The following is a 13,999-nucleotide window of genomic DNA, read 5'->3' as shown; positions in this document are numbered from 1 at the left end:
GTGTTTAGCCTCAACAAGACATGTGGAGGAAAATAGAATCTTTCTATTGTTCAATACTAAATTTGAATAGATGAGGAGGAACATGAGGTATTATAGGTGGGCGCAAGGCAAAAAGTGAAAAGCACTAGAACGCCAATATGTTTGAAAGGAGCATGGCAGTCGTCCTCATAATCATTATTATCAATCATGTCGAATGTGTCAGGAATTGGGACTAAACAGTCAGAGAATGCTAACACTTGGTGATATTGACCAAGCAGCAAGGCAGGCACGAAGAAGAGTCAAGACATAAACGAGAAGCGACAAGCTACTACATTGTGGCAAATTGACAAACTCCTAGCGTTTAAGGCAGCAGCTGGCTTCAGTGGCACAAGACTGCACGTGGCTGATGTGTCGTGTTGTAGGGGGACTAGTCAGTGCAAATGATCTAGAAAAGACCACACTTCTTCTTCAAGTTGCTTCGCTTCCACTGTGGCAGTTTGTCATACTCTGACAGCGACATACCAAAGACCTTCTCGAACTCAGAGTCCTCCAAGTAGTACTGCGGAAAAGAGAAGACAGAAAGAAATGCCCATTAGGTTATCTTTGAAACGTTCCGGCATAGGTTGAGGGAATGGAAAAGGGAAAGGTCTGTAGAAAAACTTGACTGTCACCACCAGGATTTGAACCAGGGACCTTCGCTTGAGGGCGGCAATGCTCTAACCACTGAGCTATGGCGATATAGGCAATAACCCTCAGTATAACTTTATATTCACCTCATGTAGAGATTTGTGGAAGAGAGCCTTGTTGGCACGGTGGTGGATATGCATGACCATTGATCAAATGTGCCCAGGATCAAGTAATGACCTCTAGCCTAAGGGTCCTGCCTTCTTCTTTTTTTCTCCTAGTCTACTTTAAAAAAGTGGCGTCCAGTGGCATGGCAGAATTCTTACCTCCTTGTTGACGATGTCGACACCTTCTGGACAGCTGGACTTCAGTACATCAAAGGAGTGCTTCTTCTCATACTTGGACAGTTCCTGCACAAAGCAAACCGGGATGGCCATGTCAGTTTACATAATCAGGAAGAGCAACAGAAAGAAGAGATTGAAGACCAGTGATTCACTTTGAATTACACCTTCGAACTACGCCGCAAACAAGAAAACAAAAATGATCTTAACTCCGAAATGGAATCTCATTTGATGAAATTGGTGTAGGGATTATTCATTGCATCACATACATGCTCGACAACTAGCCACTTACGTCAGATACGAGGGTGACGCCGACATTCAGGTTGTCCATCATGCTCTCCAGAGATCGTGCACTCTGTAGATACATACGATGGAGGAGACAGGGAACAAATCCATGCAGTGTAGTGTTCAAATTCATTGACCATAAGACCTTGCAAGCCAGACATCCTCTAAACTTGAACTGATTGCTTTCTAGAAGGCAAGCTTATATAATAATGATACTAAAACACATCAATATGATCATATTCGACAAGAGGGAAGTAGCTAACCAATGTGCAGGCATCGCAACTATTTATTTGCTTTGAAAGCATCACCACCGATGTTGTTATCATGAGCACGTTACACAGCTACAAATCAAGACCACTGCTTACCTCCCATTTCTTGGGATCCCATCCGAAGAAGTGGCAGGTGAAGGTGATTGGTTCGTAACCTTGTTTTACCTGCAGACAGGTGAACAGAAATCAGGATACTTGAAATTTTATGACCATTTGAACCGTGGTTTTAGACCATTTCATTACGGCTGCCTGCTGCAATTAATTTCTTTTCTAGAACTGGTGTCGTTCAATGTCATGCACAGAGCTGGAATAGCCAGGATTATGACGAGTAAGATGAAAGTGTTACTGCAGTATACTACAGAGTGGTCTAATCTGGTGTCTAAAACGGCTCAGTCATCAATGACCTACCGGCAACACACTATGCTGCACAGTCAAATAGCCATTGCAAAAGGAATGTACACCGCGCTGGAAACTGCTATTTTCAGACACACACACGCACGCACGCACGCACACACACACACGTACCTGAAGTAAGTTAGTGCTATCCAGGTCACGCTGGGCCGGGTCACTCTTGATGTACTCCACGGCGGTCTTCAGTGACATCTCCTTCTCCACAGCGTTGGCATTCTTGCCAATCCAGACAAAGACTTGATCAAATGTGTCCAGGATCATGACATCGTCCTCAATCAGATCCTCCTGCGTGAACTCGGGAATTTCCTCGACACGGAACCCACCAGTAGCGTTGCTGCATTGGAAGAGGCGTGGTGGTGCCTGCTGCACTTCATCCTGAAATGAAACAATGCAACAGAACACATTATGGTACTGGGCACAATGGGGTATGAGTCAGGAGAATGGGGGCAGATCTATCAACCACACTCCAAAAAAAAGCTCTTGAAGCGTTTTTCAATGTTAATGTCTGCTCAAGCCATATGTGACAATGATCTTCTAAGTCAGTCTGAAGCTGATTTCCTCCGGAAGTTTGCTGGACAGTCACACTCTCAGATTGGTGGACCAGGTTACAGTTATGGACTCGCAGAATCAGGAAGGAGTCGTCTGCACTGGCAAAGAGAGACTTACAAAGAGCCGTGGGTTGTCGGCATACGCGGTCTTGCCTCCGAGGCCAGCCCAGAACTCATCAGACTCCTTTCCTTCCAGTGTCAAGATGTGTTCCCTGCAATTGAGACAAGAAAGAAGAACAGGATTCATGAACACCAATGATAAAACTTCCTCAGGGTCCTAGTGGTGTTTTCATACTAGTAGTGGACTGGCTCAGTAGTAGAGAGATTAGAACCCTGGAGATAGAGGGCATGGTACAGTGTGCACACTTACACCACTATCGTATATACATGTACTAGCATCCATCCTCAAGCAGTCAAATTCCTGTAGAGAGTACCAATCGGCACACAGTCTCCACACTCACCCGAAAAAGGTGAATGTGGAGATGTTCAAAGCCTTTTGAGTTTGGCTGCAATAACTTACCTCTTCGATACACCCTGAGCGACATGCTTTGCCAGCTCTCTCTCGTCTCCACTGCATCCCTACAAAGCAGCAGTCGAAAAAGCCAGATACATGTACATGAATAACCCGGGATGATGAGGAACGAATTCAAACTGGTCTTTCCTGTCATCAGCAATGCTATTTTAGTGAAAATCAGTGGTTACCAAACATCAGACTCCTTTCACCTGAAAAAGCTGTACAGGTTTTTGTATCTACTTCGAATTACTGCAATAACGATAAGTTCAAGCAGTGAGCAAACTGCCATGGTACCAGTTGCAATCTAGCCATATTATAAACTATAACAATTAAGATAAAAGCAAATATTAGCAATACAAAGTACTTCAGTTTCCGCCGACTTCCATGGTGTACCTTTCGCAAGACACAAACCTAGAGCATTTTTCCAATGAAATCTTACCTTTCCACACCAGATGTATGTAGCCGTGGGTGTCTCCAAGACAAAAGCATCATTGCTGTTCAAGCTGCTGGCCTTCTCCTCAACCTGAAGACGATTAACAGATCATACGGTATCATTATTAAATGACGAAGGAACATAATTATGTAGCATCAAGTCAGTCTCATTCACAATTCTCTCGCTGATTAATGCCTCTACGATCACCTTGTGATTATGAGTTATACATACATACATACAAGTCAGTCTTCATAGCGTTCGTATGATTCCATCATTATTACTATCAACTTATCATGATTCATTGCATGCAGAGTTGGCCAAAGATGCTTACCTGGACTGCGCGTGTGTTGACCTCTGATGTTCCCTTGACGTGGAACAGTCTTGTGCCATCGGTATCGTACGAGTCTGTGTCTGCAATGTTCTTGAAGCCGCTGGCTTTGCCACCCTATGCAACAGAAGAACACCAAATAGAACATGAGTATATGAGAACATGCATGGAACGGATACTCAATGCTTGGAAAGTGTATAGGGATCCTTCATGATGCAACCAGCATAGCCCCCCCCCCCCCCCCCCCCCCCCGTTGACACGGTTCAAACACACATGTGCAGGCACACCCCGGCATGCAAACAGGTAAACTACATTGTGCCCTGCCATACAGAATACATAATGTTAGAGGAGTCAAGGTCAAGCATAGCTTTGTACTCGACTATGCGGTCAGCCATCATAAACCTATGTACTATGACACTGTCAGTACAGACAACTGATCACATAATACGAAATTTGCGTTGCACGGCACTTACTTCATGGATGACCATGCGGCCCTTGAAGATGCTGTAGAAATGCTGTGGCTCCTTGCCCTGGACAACGCGCACCTGTGGTCCCAGTTACACAAGCAACAACATTGGCATGTACACAAGTCAATACTTTGGAAATACTGGTATGATGTTTTGACGAGATTGACTATACTGATCAGCTTTCCATGCCACACACGTTGACCGTGCGCATGTTGTAAGACTAAGTAGATACAAGTAGTAACATACAGGTATCCCGGGTCCAGAGGATCAATGCTCAATAAGTACACACTGATGGGTATTTTGGTGTCTTTCTACTCGTAATGCATGAATCAATGTACGACAAGCGACCCAGCTGCATCTGCCAATGAAAAGACATGCACTCATATACACATACATACCTGCACGGGACGACCTCCGAGGCTGTCATCCAGCTCCTTTGCATGCAGTGCAGAGGCACCACGCTCGTCCTGGGAGCTCGTCAGACCCTGTGCAAGCAAGCACGCACGCACGCACGCAACACAAAAGTAAGGTACAGTATGAAGCATTCAAGGCAACTGATATTACAGACCAAAAGCCTCAAATATCCATCACCAGCTCAGGGAAGATCCACTATAGGTAATTCTCCGATACGTTGGTCAGACAGTTTCGGCGTGCAGCATGCATGGTACACAGTGGTCTAAACCACTCACCTGCCAGAAATAGATGTAGAAGTGCTCAACGCCGTTCACTTCATACGTGTACTGGATAACGTAGCTGTCACCGCCGAAGAACTGGCCGTACAGGTGCTGTTCCTGGGGAACCATCTTGAAATCCTCAATACGCCATACCTACAGAAACAAGACGGCCATGACAGAAGAGTTACACCACCACCACAGTGAGATTCAAAGTGAAGGACATGTATATCAACGAGCTAAATTTTAGGTTCCACGTGGATTGAAACTAAAACTTTTACAGAGACTTTGTTGAGGAGAGATAAAAAGTCATTTGTTCGCAAGTTTAGGTAAGTATGCTCGGGCTAGACACAGTCTACTGGCTGCTCCTTGGAATGCAGTGTCTGAATGTTTTCTAGCTGGCATGGCAGAAACAAAGCCAGAGAGACCGTGATAAAAAGACACCAGTAGATCCCAGGCTCCCGGACACGCCGCGTACCTGGACCTTGCCCTGTCCGTCGTCTGGTTGACGTGGCTTCTCGGCCTCCGCTCTCTGGTGCATGCTCTTGGCATCAACCTTTGCTGGGGTCTTGGGGCCAGCAGCTGCACATGTAGACACAGCACACAAGCATAGCGTGACGGGAAAGTTCAAGTTACAGAACAAGAAACATTGTCTCGTTTCCTGCATTTGGTGTATACCGCTCTGTACTACAGTGCATTGCCACGGCACTCTATTCGAGCTTCCTCGACTGGCTCTGATTGCAACATGTAAAGTGTGCTCACTCTGTCTGCATTACTCGACTTGTGTATACAAAGGATTGTGGTCCTCCTTCTCATCTGTACAGTATAAGCGTGTGTACTCGATAGGTGAAAATGTAGTGCTGGGTTTCTTACCGACTCCGCGTGACTTGGAGTACGTGCCAGTCTGCTTTCTCTCTGGCCAGTCTGAGAAGCTGTTCTTGAACATTGGCGTCTCGGCACCTTCTACAGTACGTGTGACTGGAGTCCAGTCTGGATAGCCCTTCTCTGCCAGGAAGCCCTGTAGTGGATCACACACACACACACACCATGGTAATCATCAGTAACTGTAGCTGCTGAATAGTGCGCCTTCCATTTGAATCAACACCGTGACATAGGATTTGGCAAGCTCTATTGGTTTCATTACATGAAGGCAGAATATTCATGTGGACCTTTAAGGATAGCGAGGCTTTCAGTACAGTTGGCCATGACTTTATCTCTGACAGTATCACATCCTGCACAAATCAAGTCCAGTGTTGGTGCATGCTGTTTTTGTTCCTCGCTGGCTCTGGATCAAAGTGAATATAGGCTTGTCTTACTGTTGCAATCTTCATGGCATTCTTCTTCTCGTCGGCGGTGGCCTTCTTTCCAATCCAGGCATGAACACCACTTGCACCAGTGTCCAAGATGAAGCAGTCCTGAGCAGGCAAAACAAAGGGAAAGAAATTCCAGTATCTATCTATGGTATTGATCAATGTCACATGACCTATTTGCTTGTGTCATGATTGTGATGGGTATATTGTTGCTTTGAAACTTTTTTTGTACCAGTGGGATCCTTCTACTACGTTGCTTCTGTTTTGCCCTCTTCCGAGAGGCTCAGGCAAAAGCTACTTGTTGTACTTGATCCGTTGGAGTTTTTCCCTCCTATGGCACATCATCATGGAAAGACAGAGATTCAGCATCACGCTAAATCTGCTGATGTATGTTCTAGAGTTGCCAGACATGTCCACTTACATTGGTGTCGAGCATGGCGTATTTGAGCGGCTTGCTGCCAACTTCCTCCACCTTGAGTGAACCACTGGCATCAGATACCCTGCAAAGAGGACGACACATTGCAAGCAGTGATCAATTAGATGGTCACTGGAGCTTGGCAATCACCATTGACTATTTGAAAGGGCATAATATTGAAACAAATACGCTTGTAGAGAAGTGAAGTAAGGCCGGTGTGTGATCAAATCGACCATGGCTAATCACTCACTTGAACAGTTTCACACTGCTGGCGTTCTTCCTCTCAAAGGCAGCATCATCTGCAGCAGCGCTGGCTGGCGCAATTTTGCTTTCCTTCGTTCCAAGATCCTTGAAGAAGTCTGCATTGTCATCAGCCTCCTCTATAAAACCCGATCACAATAGAGCACCACACAATGTAGATCATTGGAATATGGTCAGAAAAACAGTGTGGAGTAGATCTGTAGATGGGTAGCCCAAGTAGTGTTAGTTCATGAACTATGCAATCAGGGCAAAGGTGCACAATGCATGTTAGCGCAACTCCTGGGCTATCCAAAACCATATTCTCAAATTTAACAATGGCTGATCAGGTTGTGAAATGATGTGTTGTTTCCTGTGTGATGGCATTCCCCAAACTGTCTCGTCCAGTCGCGTGCATGTGTGATATGAGCATGCGCGATGTTGTAGTCGAGAGTCCTTTTGTCAGTCTTCTTGTTCGTCTCTTTGAGTGTAGTCTCCATTTCCGTCATGTCAACAATATAATGTAAAACACTTTGAACCAGTACTTGTCATTTGTGTCCTGCGTCCCGGGGAACGGAATGGATGAGATTCCGTAACAATCATCATTGATGTCAATCATCAGCAATGCACAGCCCATGAAACAGAATTCTTTGATATCCGGCAAAAGCATACCTGTGACGTGGATAATGGCCTTTCCATGGCGCTCCTCATCGCGGATCTTCAGAGCCGTCTCCAGACCCTTCATCTTCTCCAGTCTGCTGGCCTCTGAGCCGTTCCAGACCCAGATCTTTCGGCCAAGGTCAACGATGAACACATCACCCTGGTTGAGCGACTTGGCCTCGAAGGCAACCTGGAATTGGAAGGAAATGAATACAGTTACAGGGCATTCTCATTCAATAGTACACTGCAATGCTGACTTGATGGACCCATGTTACGACTTAGTGATGCAATGATTAGACCATCATTATGCTACTTTGCAGTGACACAGTGTAGGTAAAACAGGGTAAACATGGATGCATGTATTGCGCACACCGTGCTGACATCCTGTACCTGTTGGACGCGGATGTTTCTGCGTCCCTTAACATGGAGCATGCGCTTGCCGAATGCTTCACGGTCGACGGCCTTGAAACCTGACTTGATTCCACCTTCCAGGTACCTGCATTGTCATAGTAACAGATGCCACGAATTGAATACGATATAGTCACGTACATACAATAATGTACTTCAGTACAATATATCTGAACTCAAAATAGACAACAGTAATGCAGATTTTTGCATGAAGAAATTTTCCATTAAAAGTCTATTCCAGCAACATTTTGGTACAGTTTGGAAGTAGTGTGAACATGCACTGGCATGCAGTGACTTACGAAACGCCCTTCTTGAACAGCTTGAGGAAGGTATTGCTCTCATGGTGCTGGACCTAAGGCCGCAACATGTGGACATGTATACAAATACACAGAACCATAGTACATTAGTAGTATTGAAATGCAGAGGCATCATCTCTTTGCACTTAAAAACCTGCTGTTCAAAAGAGTTGAAACACTGGGCCTGAAGCCATTGCAAGAATGATCTCCTGAAGCTGACCGCCCCACATCACGCTGAGATCTTGGGCAACCCGCTACACTTACACAGTATTACTATAGTGAACCTAAGAAATCCATTGAACTACAGCAGTCATGAACTAGAGCACTTCGGTCTCCTGGAGCATGCCATCATGTTTCCTGCAAAAGTCTAAAAATGTGTAACAGAGACAGTTTAAAATGTGTATAAGAGAGACAGTTTCACTCTACGGAACACCATGGGAATACCGGGCCTATTCATTCGTCATCTACTTTCACTGACTGTGAGCTCTGGAGCAGCTGGCAATATCAATGCTGGCACAGAATTGCCTTGGCTTGATTCGAGCATCATACTGACCTCACGATATTGGACTGGGCCACCACCGAGGGAATCATCCAGCTCAACTGTCTTGTAGGCAGCGACTCCCTTCTCATCCTGTGTGGCAGCAGGCACAAAGCAATCATAGGTCACATGTTCCAGCAACACCACCGACAAAGCACTGGAAGAGTATTGTACAAGATATACATTGTATGCCGGGCATGAATGGAAGTGACCCGCATCCAGCAGGCTATCCGATCGCTGAATCAACACAATCTAGTTACACCGTATGGACAGCTGACCAGAAAGTACGGGAATTCCAACTGCAGTGCAGTGGACTGAGTACGGTGCAATACAACTCAGCCAACCACCTCCTAAGGATATGCTCGTGTTGCAGTAATGCCGTCATGTACATTTCCTCACTGAATGCCAGGGCTACGCTGGTACATTGTATTGTAGCTCAAGATTTGCCCCAGCCAGCAGCGAGCCAGCTATACCGATGTGTAGGGGGTAGAAAGAACTTCAAAGAAGTCATAATAACTCCATGAGCACCAGAGATGAGTCAGTTGTTGTTAACACATGATGAGATGTAAGCAGACGCGTACATACGTCAGTAGAGACAGTAGTAGAGTGAGCAACACTCCGGCAAACTTGCCATCATCAGCGGCAGACGTCCAGGTATCCATGGTAGGCCCATCTTGAAAATTACTAACCTAGGTGTTCTTCGCATCTAATTTCTCAATACCCTTATAGCCATGCTGCAGTCATCCTGGAATAGATTGGAATTCTATACCCGGCTGTACTGTTTTTATGGGCCATTGTTGGTGCACAGCTTCCTGATTATATCTGTTTAAAAATCTTCCTTCCCAATATTATTATTCAGTTGTGTTTATTCATCATGGATGTAATTGAACTCTGATCTCAGCTGATTCAGTTCATAACCAGTGTTACTTTAGGCTGTACGAAGAGCAGCACACAGCCTGCGCAACACACACACACACACACACACACACACACACACACACACACTTGTACTTGAACTTGTTGCTCACTGCCAAAACTGGTCACGTGGGTCTCCCCGGGAGAGGGGAGAGAGACTCAAAAGGAATCTTGGAATGATGGCTCAATTGGCTATTGAACCGCCCAACGGCCGACACCCCCCCCCCCCGAAATCCCCAAAACTCTGGGTGGACTTGAAAATGATCCCACTTATGGGCTCACCACGCCCCAGTAAGTGGGTGAGGACAAGGTGCAGAACAAGGATTGACGACATTAGGGTATCCATCCTGGGATCCAACTGCAGTTACCCCTGTCCCCAGTGAACACACACACACACGCGCGCGCGCGCGCGCCCACACACACACACACATACACACACACAGTGACACAGTACAAACTGCAGAGGAGTGTGGACATTCACATACCTGAGATGTTTCCTTGCCCAGCCAGAAGTGAATGTCCCACTCCAGAGCCGTGCTCCTCTTCTTGGTCTATCAATATAGGCACACACATCAAACAGAATGCGTACCGTGGCGACATACACGACACACACACACACACACACACACACACACACACACACAATAGCAACAGCATACATCAGGGAGTACTTTGAAGTACTAAAAAACAGCGTTTTAGTACTCCTTGGTAAGTCTGCACACATGGTACAGGACACAAATACATGAGCCATGGCAATACACACACAGTGCAAGTGTCCGTGACTGGAAAGTCAAGTCTGGGCCAGTGTGTGCAAAGGACTTTGTGCAACCATTCTGCACACAGTACATCAAACTGCGGTGCTTTTTTCCATGCCCAAGCGATTACAAGCAGGGAGTCGTAATCTCGTAAATATCGGTATTTTACGACTCCCTGATTACAAGCTTTGAAGTCAGTTGCCATTCAAATGCCCACCACTAGCTCTACACGGTTGAGTAAGCGGTCACGTGCTCGTGTGTAACACCAGTCACCTTGTTACCATGGTCACAGTGCCTGCACAGGCTGTAGGCTACAATTTTCACACCAAGGTTCAACTCAAAGGTTCAAAGGTTCAGCTCGAGTGGCAGGAACGTGCCCAAACAGGCTGGAAGAAAGTTGTAGCCTGCGGGCATGGTGACCAGGTGACTGTTGTACGCATGAGCACGTGACCGCTTGCTCAACCGTGTTCGATTGGGAATAAGGGCCGGACGTTGCATTGCAGCCTTTTCGGACCGAAACCAGTCGACTCAGCATCCAAAAGACTACAACATATGGGCCAATCGGGGTCATCCGTGCTTTTATAAGAACGAAATGGCGCTTTTAGTGACATTTTGCATACAAATCCCCATCTAGTAGGGCGCAGTCACCCAGTTTTGGTGGAAGTGGCGAGTTCGATTGGGAATAAAGGAGAAAGGGAGCATCTCAGCTTCCTCGGACCAAGACCATTCGACTCAGCACCCCGAAGACTACAACTACTTACTGGTGAAAATTTGGTTCTAGGGTACACTGCCCTTAGCATTGCGTGTTCATCCTTTTAATTTTTTCTAATTAGAACTCACATTCAGAATGATATACGAATCACCGGTGTGGAAGTCGCCATAGCGGTCCTGCGGCCACTGGACCACTTTCATATCCTGCAGAAAAAAAACATCAGGTGGAAGAAACATGCAATGCATCACTGTTTGTTTGCAGCGAACTCCCTTTCATTGCCTACTCCACAATGAATACCGCGTCGACCAGCCTAGGACCTGTTGACCATGATGACGTTTCCCCAAAACAATGGCCTAAACTCCCGGAAAGATGGTTGATTCATAACGACACAGTCATTAGCCATTGCTATGAACTCTGAGTCCACCAATCAAACTAATTCAATCCGTTCGTGATTCAAACTACAAACAGCTTGTACTCAGCGATGCGACGACGAATGGAGGAAGAGGTGTCCTCCATCGTAGATCTACTTCGCAGTGCGGTAGCGCAGTAGAAGCCAATGTCACAACAGTCAAGCGCCTGAAATAAGTTCACGTGACCATATCCACGACGGAATCCGGAAGGTCATCTTGATTTTACTGGATCATGGACAACATCTTTAGTTTAGAACACATTTTGAAAATGCCCCCTGCATTGCATCTCTGTCAGACACTGACTTCTTCACTTCAGAAGTTCAGTGCTGCAAGCGGTAGGCGATAGGCTGTGTACTCGTACTCGTAGTTTTCCATGATGTCACAACTGATTACTGCTTCAGATGGACGATTTACAAGTATAATACTGTGGTATCTGTTTTCCGGCCCTTTCCGGGCTTTGTGCCCTGGTGCGGAACGCCTCTGCCTCTTGAGTCTTGTCCTGGCCTATGGCCAAACACATGATTCACGATATGCCTAACTACTCCGTCAAGTACTTTGTACTTGAAGTTGAAGTAAGAAACCCAAAAAATAATTACAACACCAATCAGCTGGGCACAATGCGCTGCTGATACCGGATGTTTCGCCTACGTAAATAGTTTGATTTGCAGAGCATTGTCGTGGCGGCCTGTGACGTGACGCCGGTGTTTCCAAAGCTCATTTTGTGTGCCGCTGAGACAGGGATCACTTGTTGACACTTCAACAATTTAGAGTGGCGTAACTCTGGGTGTGCTGTTGTCTAACTAACTAAATTGGCGATAGCACTGCGCGAAGTGAATACGTGAATCGTCCTGGATACTTGTGAACGCTAGGAGCAAGTCCTCCTTACTCAGAATCTTAGCCAAGTACATGACACAATCACTATCAACGCAACCGCATTGAGCTCGTTCAAGACATCATGTTTTCCACAGGAGTGTTCCATACTGGTGATGTTCCTGAAGCCCTGAGCATTTTCACACGCCTTAAAACGGTTCAAGGGAATCAGCAAGTGAGATTGTCCTACAGCAACGCTTTAACCCGGCGTTGCTCCAGTAGTACACGACAATACTCCGTGTTCTCTACTGGTAAACTGGTATATCCTACACTGATCACACAGCAGTCACATCGTGGTACACACCCTATACTATACTCTATAGTCTCTACACCATGTACATGATCTTCTGGAACGCCTCAAATCATAATTGTTCACACGACGATCTCAGCGAGTGTATGGTAGGCGACCTGGCACTCACCTCAATACGCCATATCTGCAGTCCTGGCTTCTGGCCCACTCCCTTGAACGCAGCATCCGCCATGTTGCCGTTACTAAAAGGCACAGTGATGGTAGAGGTACACTGTGTACAATAGACTGATAATATTCAAATGCAAACAGAGACTGGATCACGGTTCATTCAGAAATGATGGTAGCGGTCAGATGAAGAACGTTTTATAGCGGAGTGAATGCGGGGTGCTGACCATCCGGTGTGGTCATTTCCACCAGGGCTCAAGCTGGGATCGGACTTCTCGTCAGTGCTGAGCGTCAGAGGCGATCGATTGTTCGCACTGAATGTATTGCACTTCTCCGTGTTGGTGATAGAGCAAGGGAAGGTGGTATTGATTCCTCGGGGTTCAGTGATAAACCTAGCATAGGGCATCTCGCAGGCGGTGGGAATATGATGCATAACATTCATCCTACTGCACAGATGATGAGGTACTCCCTGGACCGGCACAGTCCAGCACATTACGACAACACCAGTATAACAATCACCAAAAGTCGCCCTCTTAGGCATCATGGCACACGCGCATACACACATACACACCAGCACTTACCCGTGCTTCTTCAGTCAACGACAATCTTGCACTTGTTCTCACGTCGATTAGCTCAAGGACTTTCCCACCCGCTGCTACACTGATGGTCGATCCAACACAAGCCTTGGCAAGAAGAAAGGCTGGAAAAAGGCCTCTGCAGACCTCTATGCACACTGCAGTGGTGGGGTCGATCTATTGCGTCAGCCAGTCTCCGTTACTGCTAACTGCGCTGCTAGCGTCGGTGAAGGCAACCAGTCCAGAACAGTACCTGGTCAGGACATGTCGACAGGTCTTCGCTAGCTTCCACGCCATTCGATGTCGCCTCCGTGATGGCCGAAGTCCTGGTGCCACCCATTTCGATGGCTGTCATTCGTGATGTAAACAGGTCCTAACGTAGTGCCGATATTGACACTTGCACACACACACGTGCATCTGCCCGACAATGTTGATCATGCATAGTGCAGACCATACTGCATACAGTGCTCATCACAGCTCCATACATCTATTGCCAGATCCTGTATTATGGTTATTGCAATGGCTGTGTAGCCAGCTGGAAACCGCATAGCAATGGTAGCTGTTGGTATGCGCAGACTCCAAGCGGACGGATGAGTGCTGTAGCCTGCTTAGC

General features: G+C 46.5%; 1 protein-coding gene across 1 annotated transcript; it reads right to left on the bottom strand.

The window, feature by feature from the left end:
* Positions 1-23: 23 nt before the first annotated feature.
* Positions 24-13,570, bottom strand: LOC135814322 (gelsolin, cytoplasmic-like). The gene is made up of 25 exons (XM_065327427.1): positions 13,393-13,570; positions 12,816-12,888; positions 11,245-11,319; positions 10,135-10,200; positions 8,750-8,827; positions 8,200-8,252; positions 7,883-7,988; positions 7,505-7,682; positions 6,846-6,975; positions 6,602-6,680; positions 6,187-6,285; positions 5,744-5,888; positions 5,349-5,452; positions 4,889-5,026; positions 4,598-4,684; positions 4,206-4,277; positions 3,736-3,849; positions 3,411-3,494; positions 2,978-3,036; positions 2,576-2,669; positions 2,024-2,284; positions 1,595-1,663; positions 1,237-1,299; positions 930-1,013; positions 24-538 (listed from the first exon to the last, which is right to left on the bottom strand). The coding sequence occupies exons 2-25, from the start codon at positions 12,876-12,878 to the stop codon at positions 425-427; spliced, it is 2,415 nt and encodes an 804-aa protein (XP_065183499.1). The 5' UTR covers positions 12,879-12,888; positions 13,393-13,570; the 3' UTR covers positions 24-424.
* Positions 13,571-13,999: the final 429 nt, after the last annotated feature.

Source organism: Sycon ciliatum, chromosome 4 (assembly GCF_964019385.1).
Source record: "Sycon ciliatum chromosome 4, ocSycCili1.1, whole genome shotgun sequence".
Classification (NCBI taxonomy): Eukaryota; Metazoa; Porifera; class Calcarea; order Leucosolenida; family Sycettidae; genus Sycon; species Sycon ciliatum.
This window is presented reverse-complemented; position numbering and strand designations above follow the sequence as displayed.

Bases quoted from the DNA above. Each gene is read 5' to 3' on its own strand.
- LOC135814322 (XM_065327427.1), bottom strand. From the start codon at position 12,878: ATGGCGGATGCTGCGTTCAAGGGAGTGGGCCAGAAGCCAGGACTGCAG. The intron at 5,453-5,743 runs GTAAGAAACCCA...CTACATGTGCAG, and splicing joins CTCCAAGTCACGCGGAGTCG to CTGCTGGCCCCAAGACCCCA. The intron at 1,014-1,236 runs GTAAGTGGCTAG...TGCTTTGTGCAG, and splicing joins GCGTCACCCTCGTATCTGAC to GAACTGTCCAAGTATGAGAA.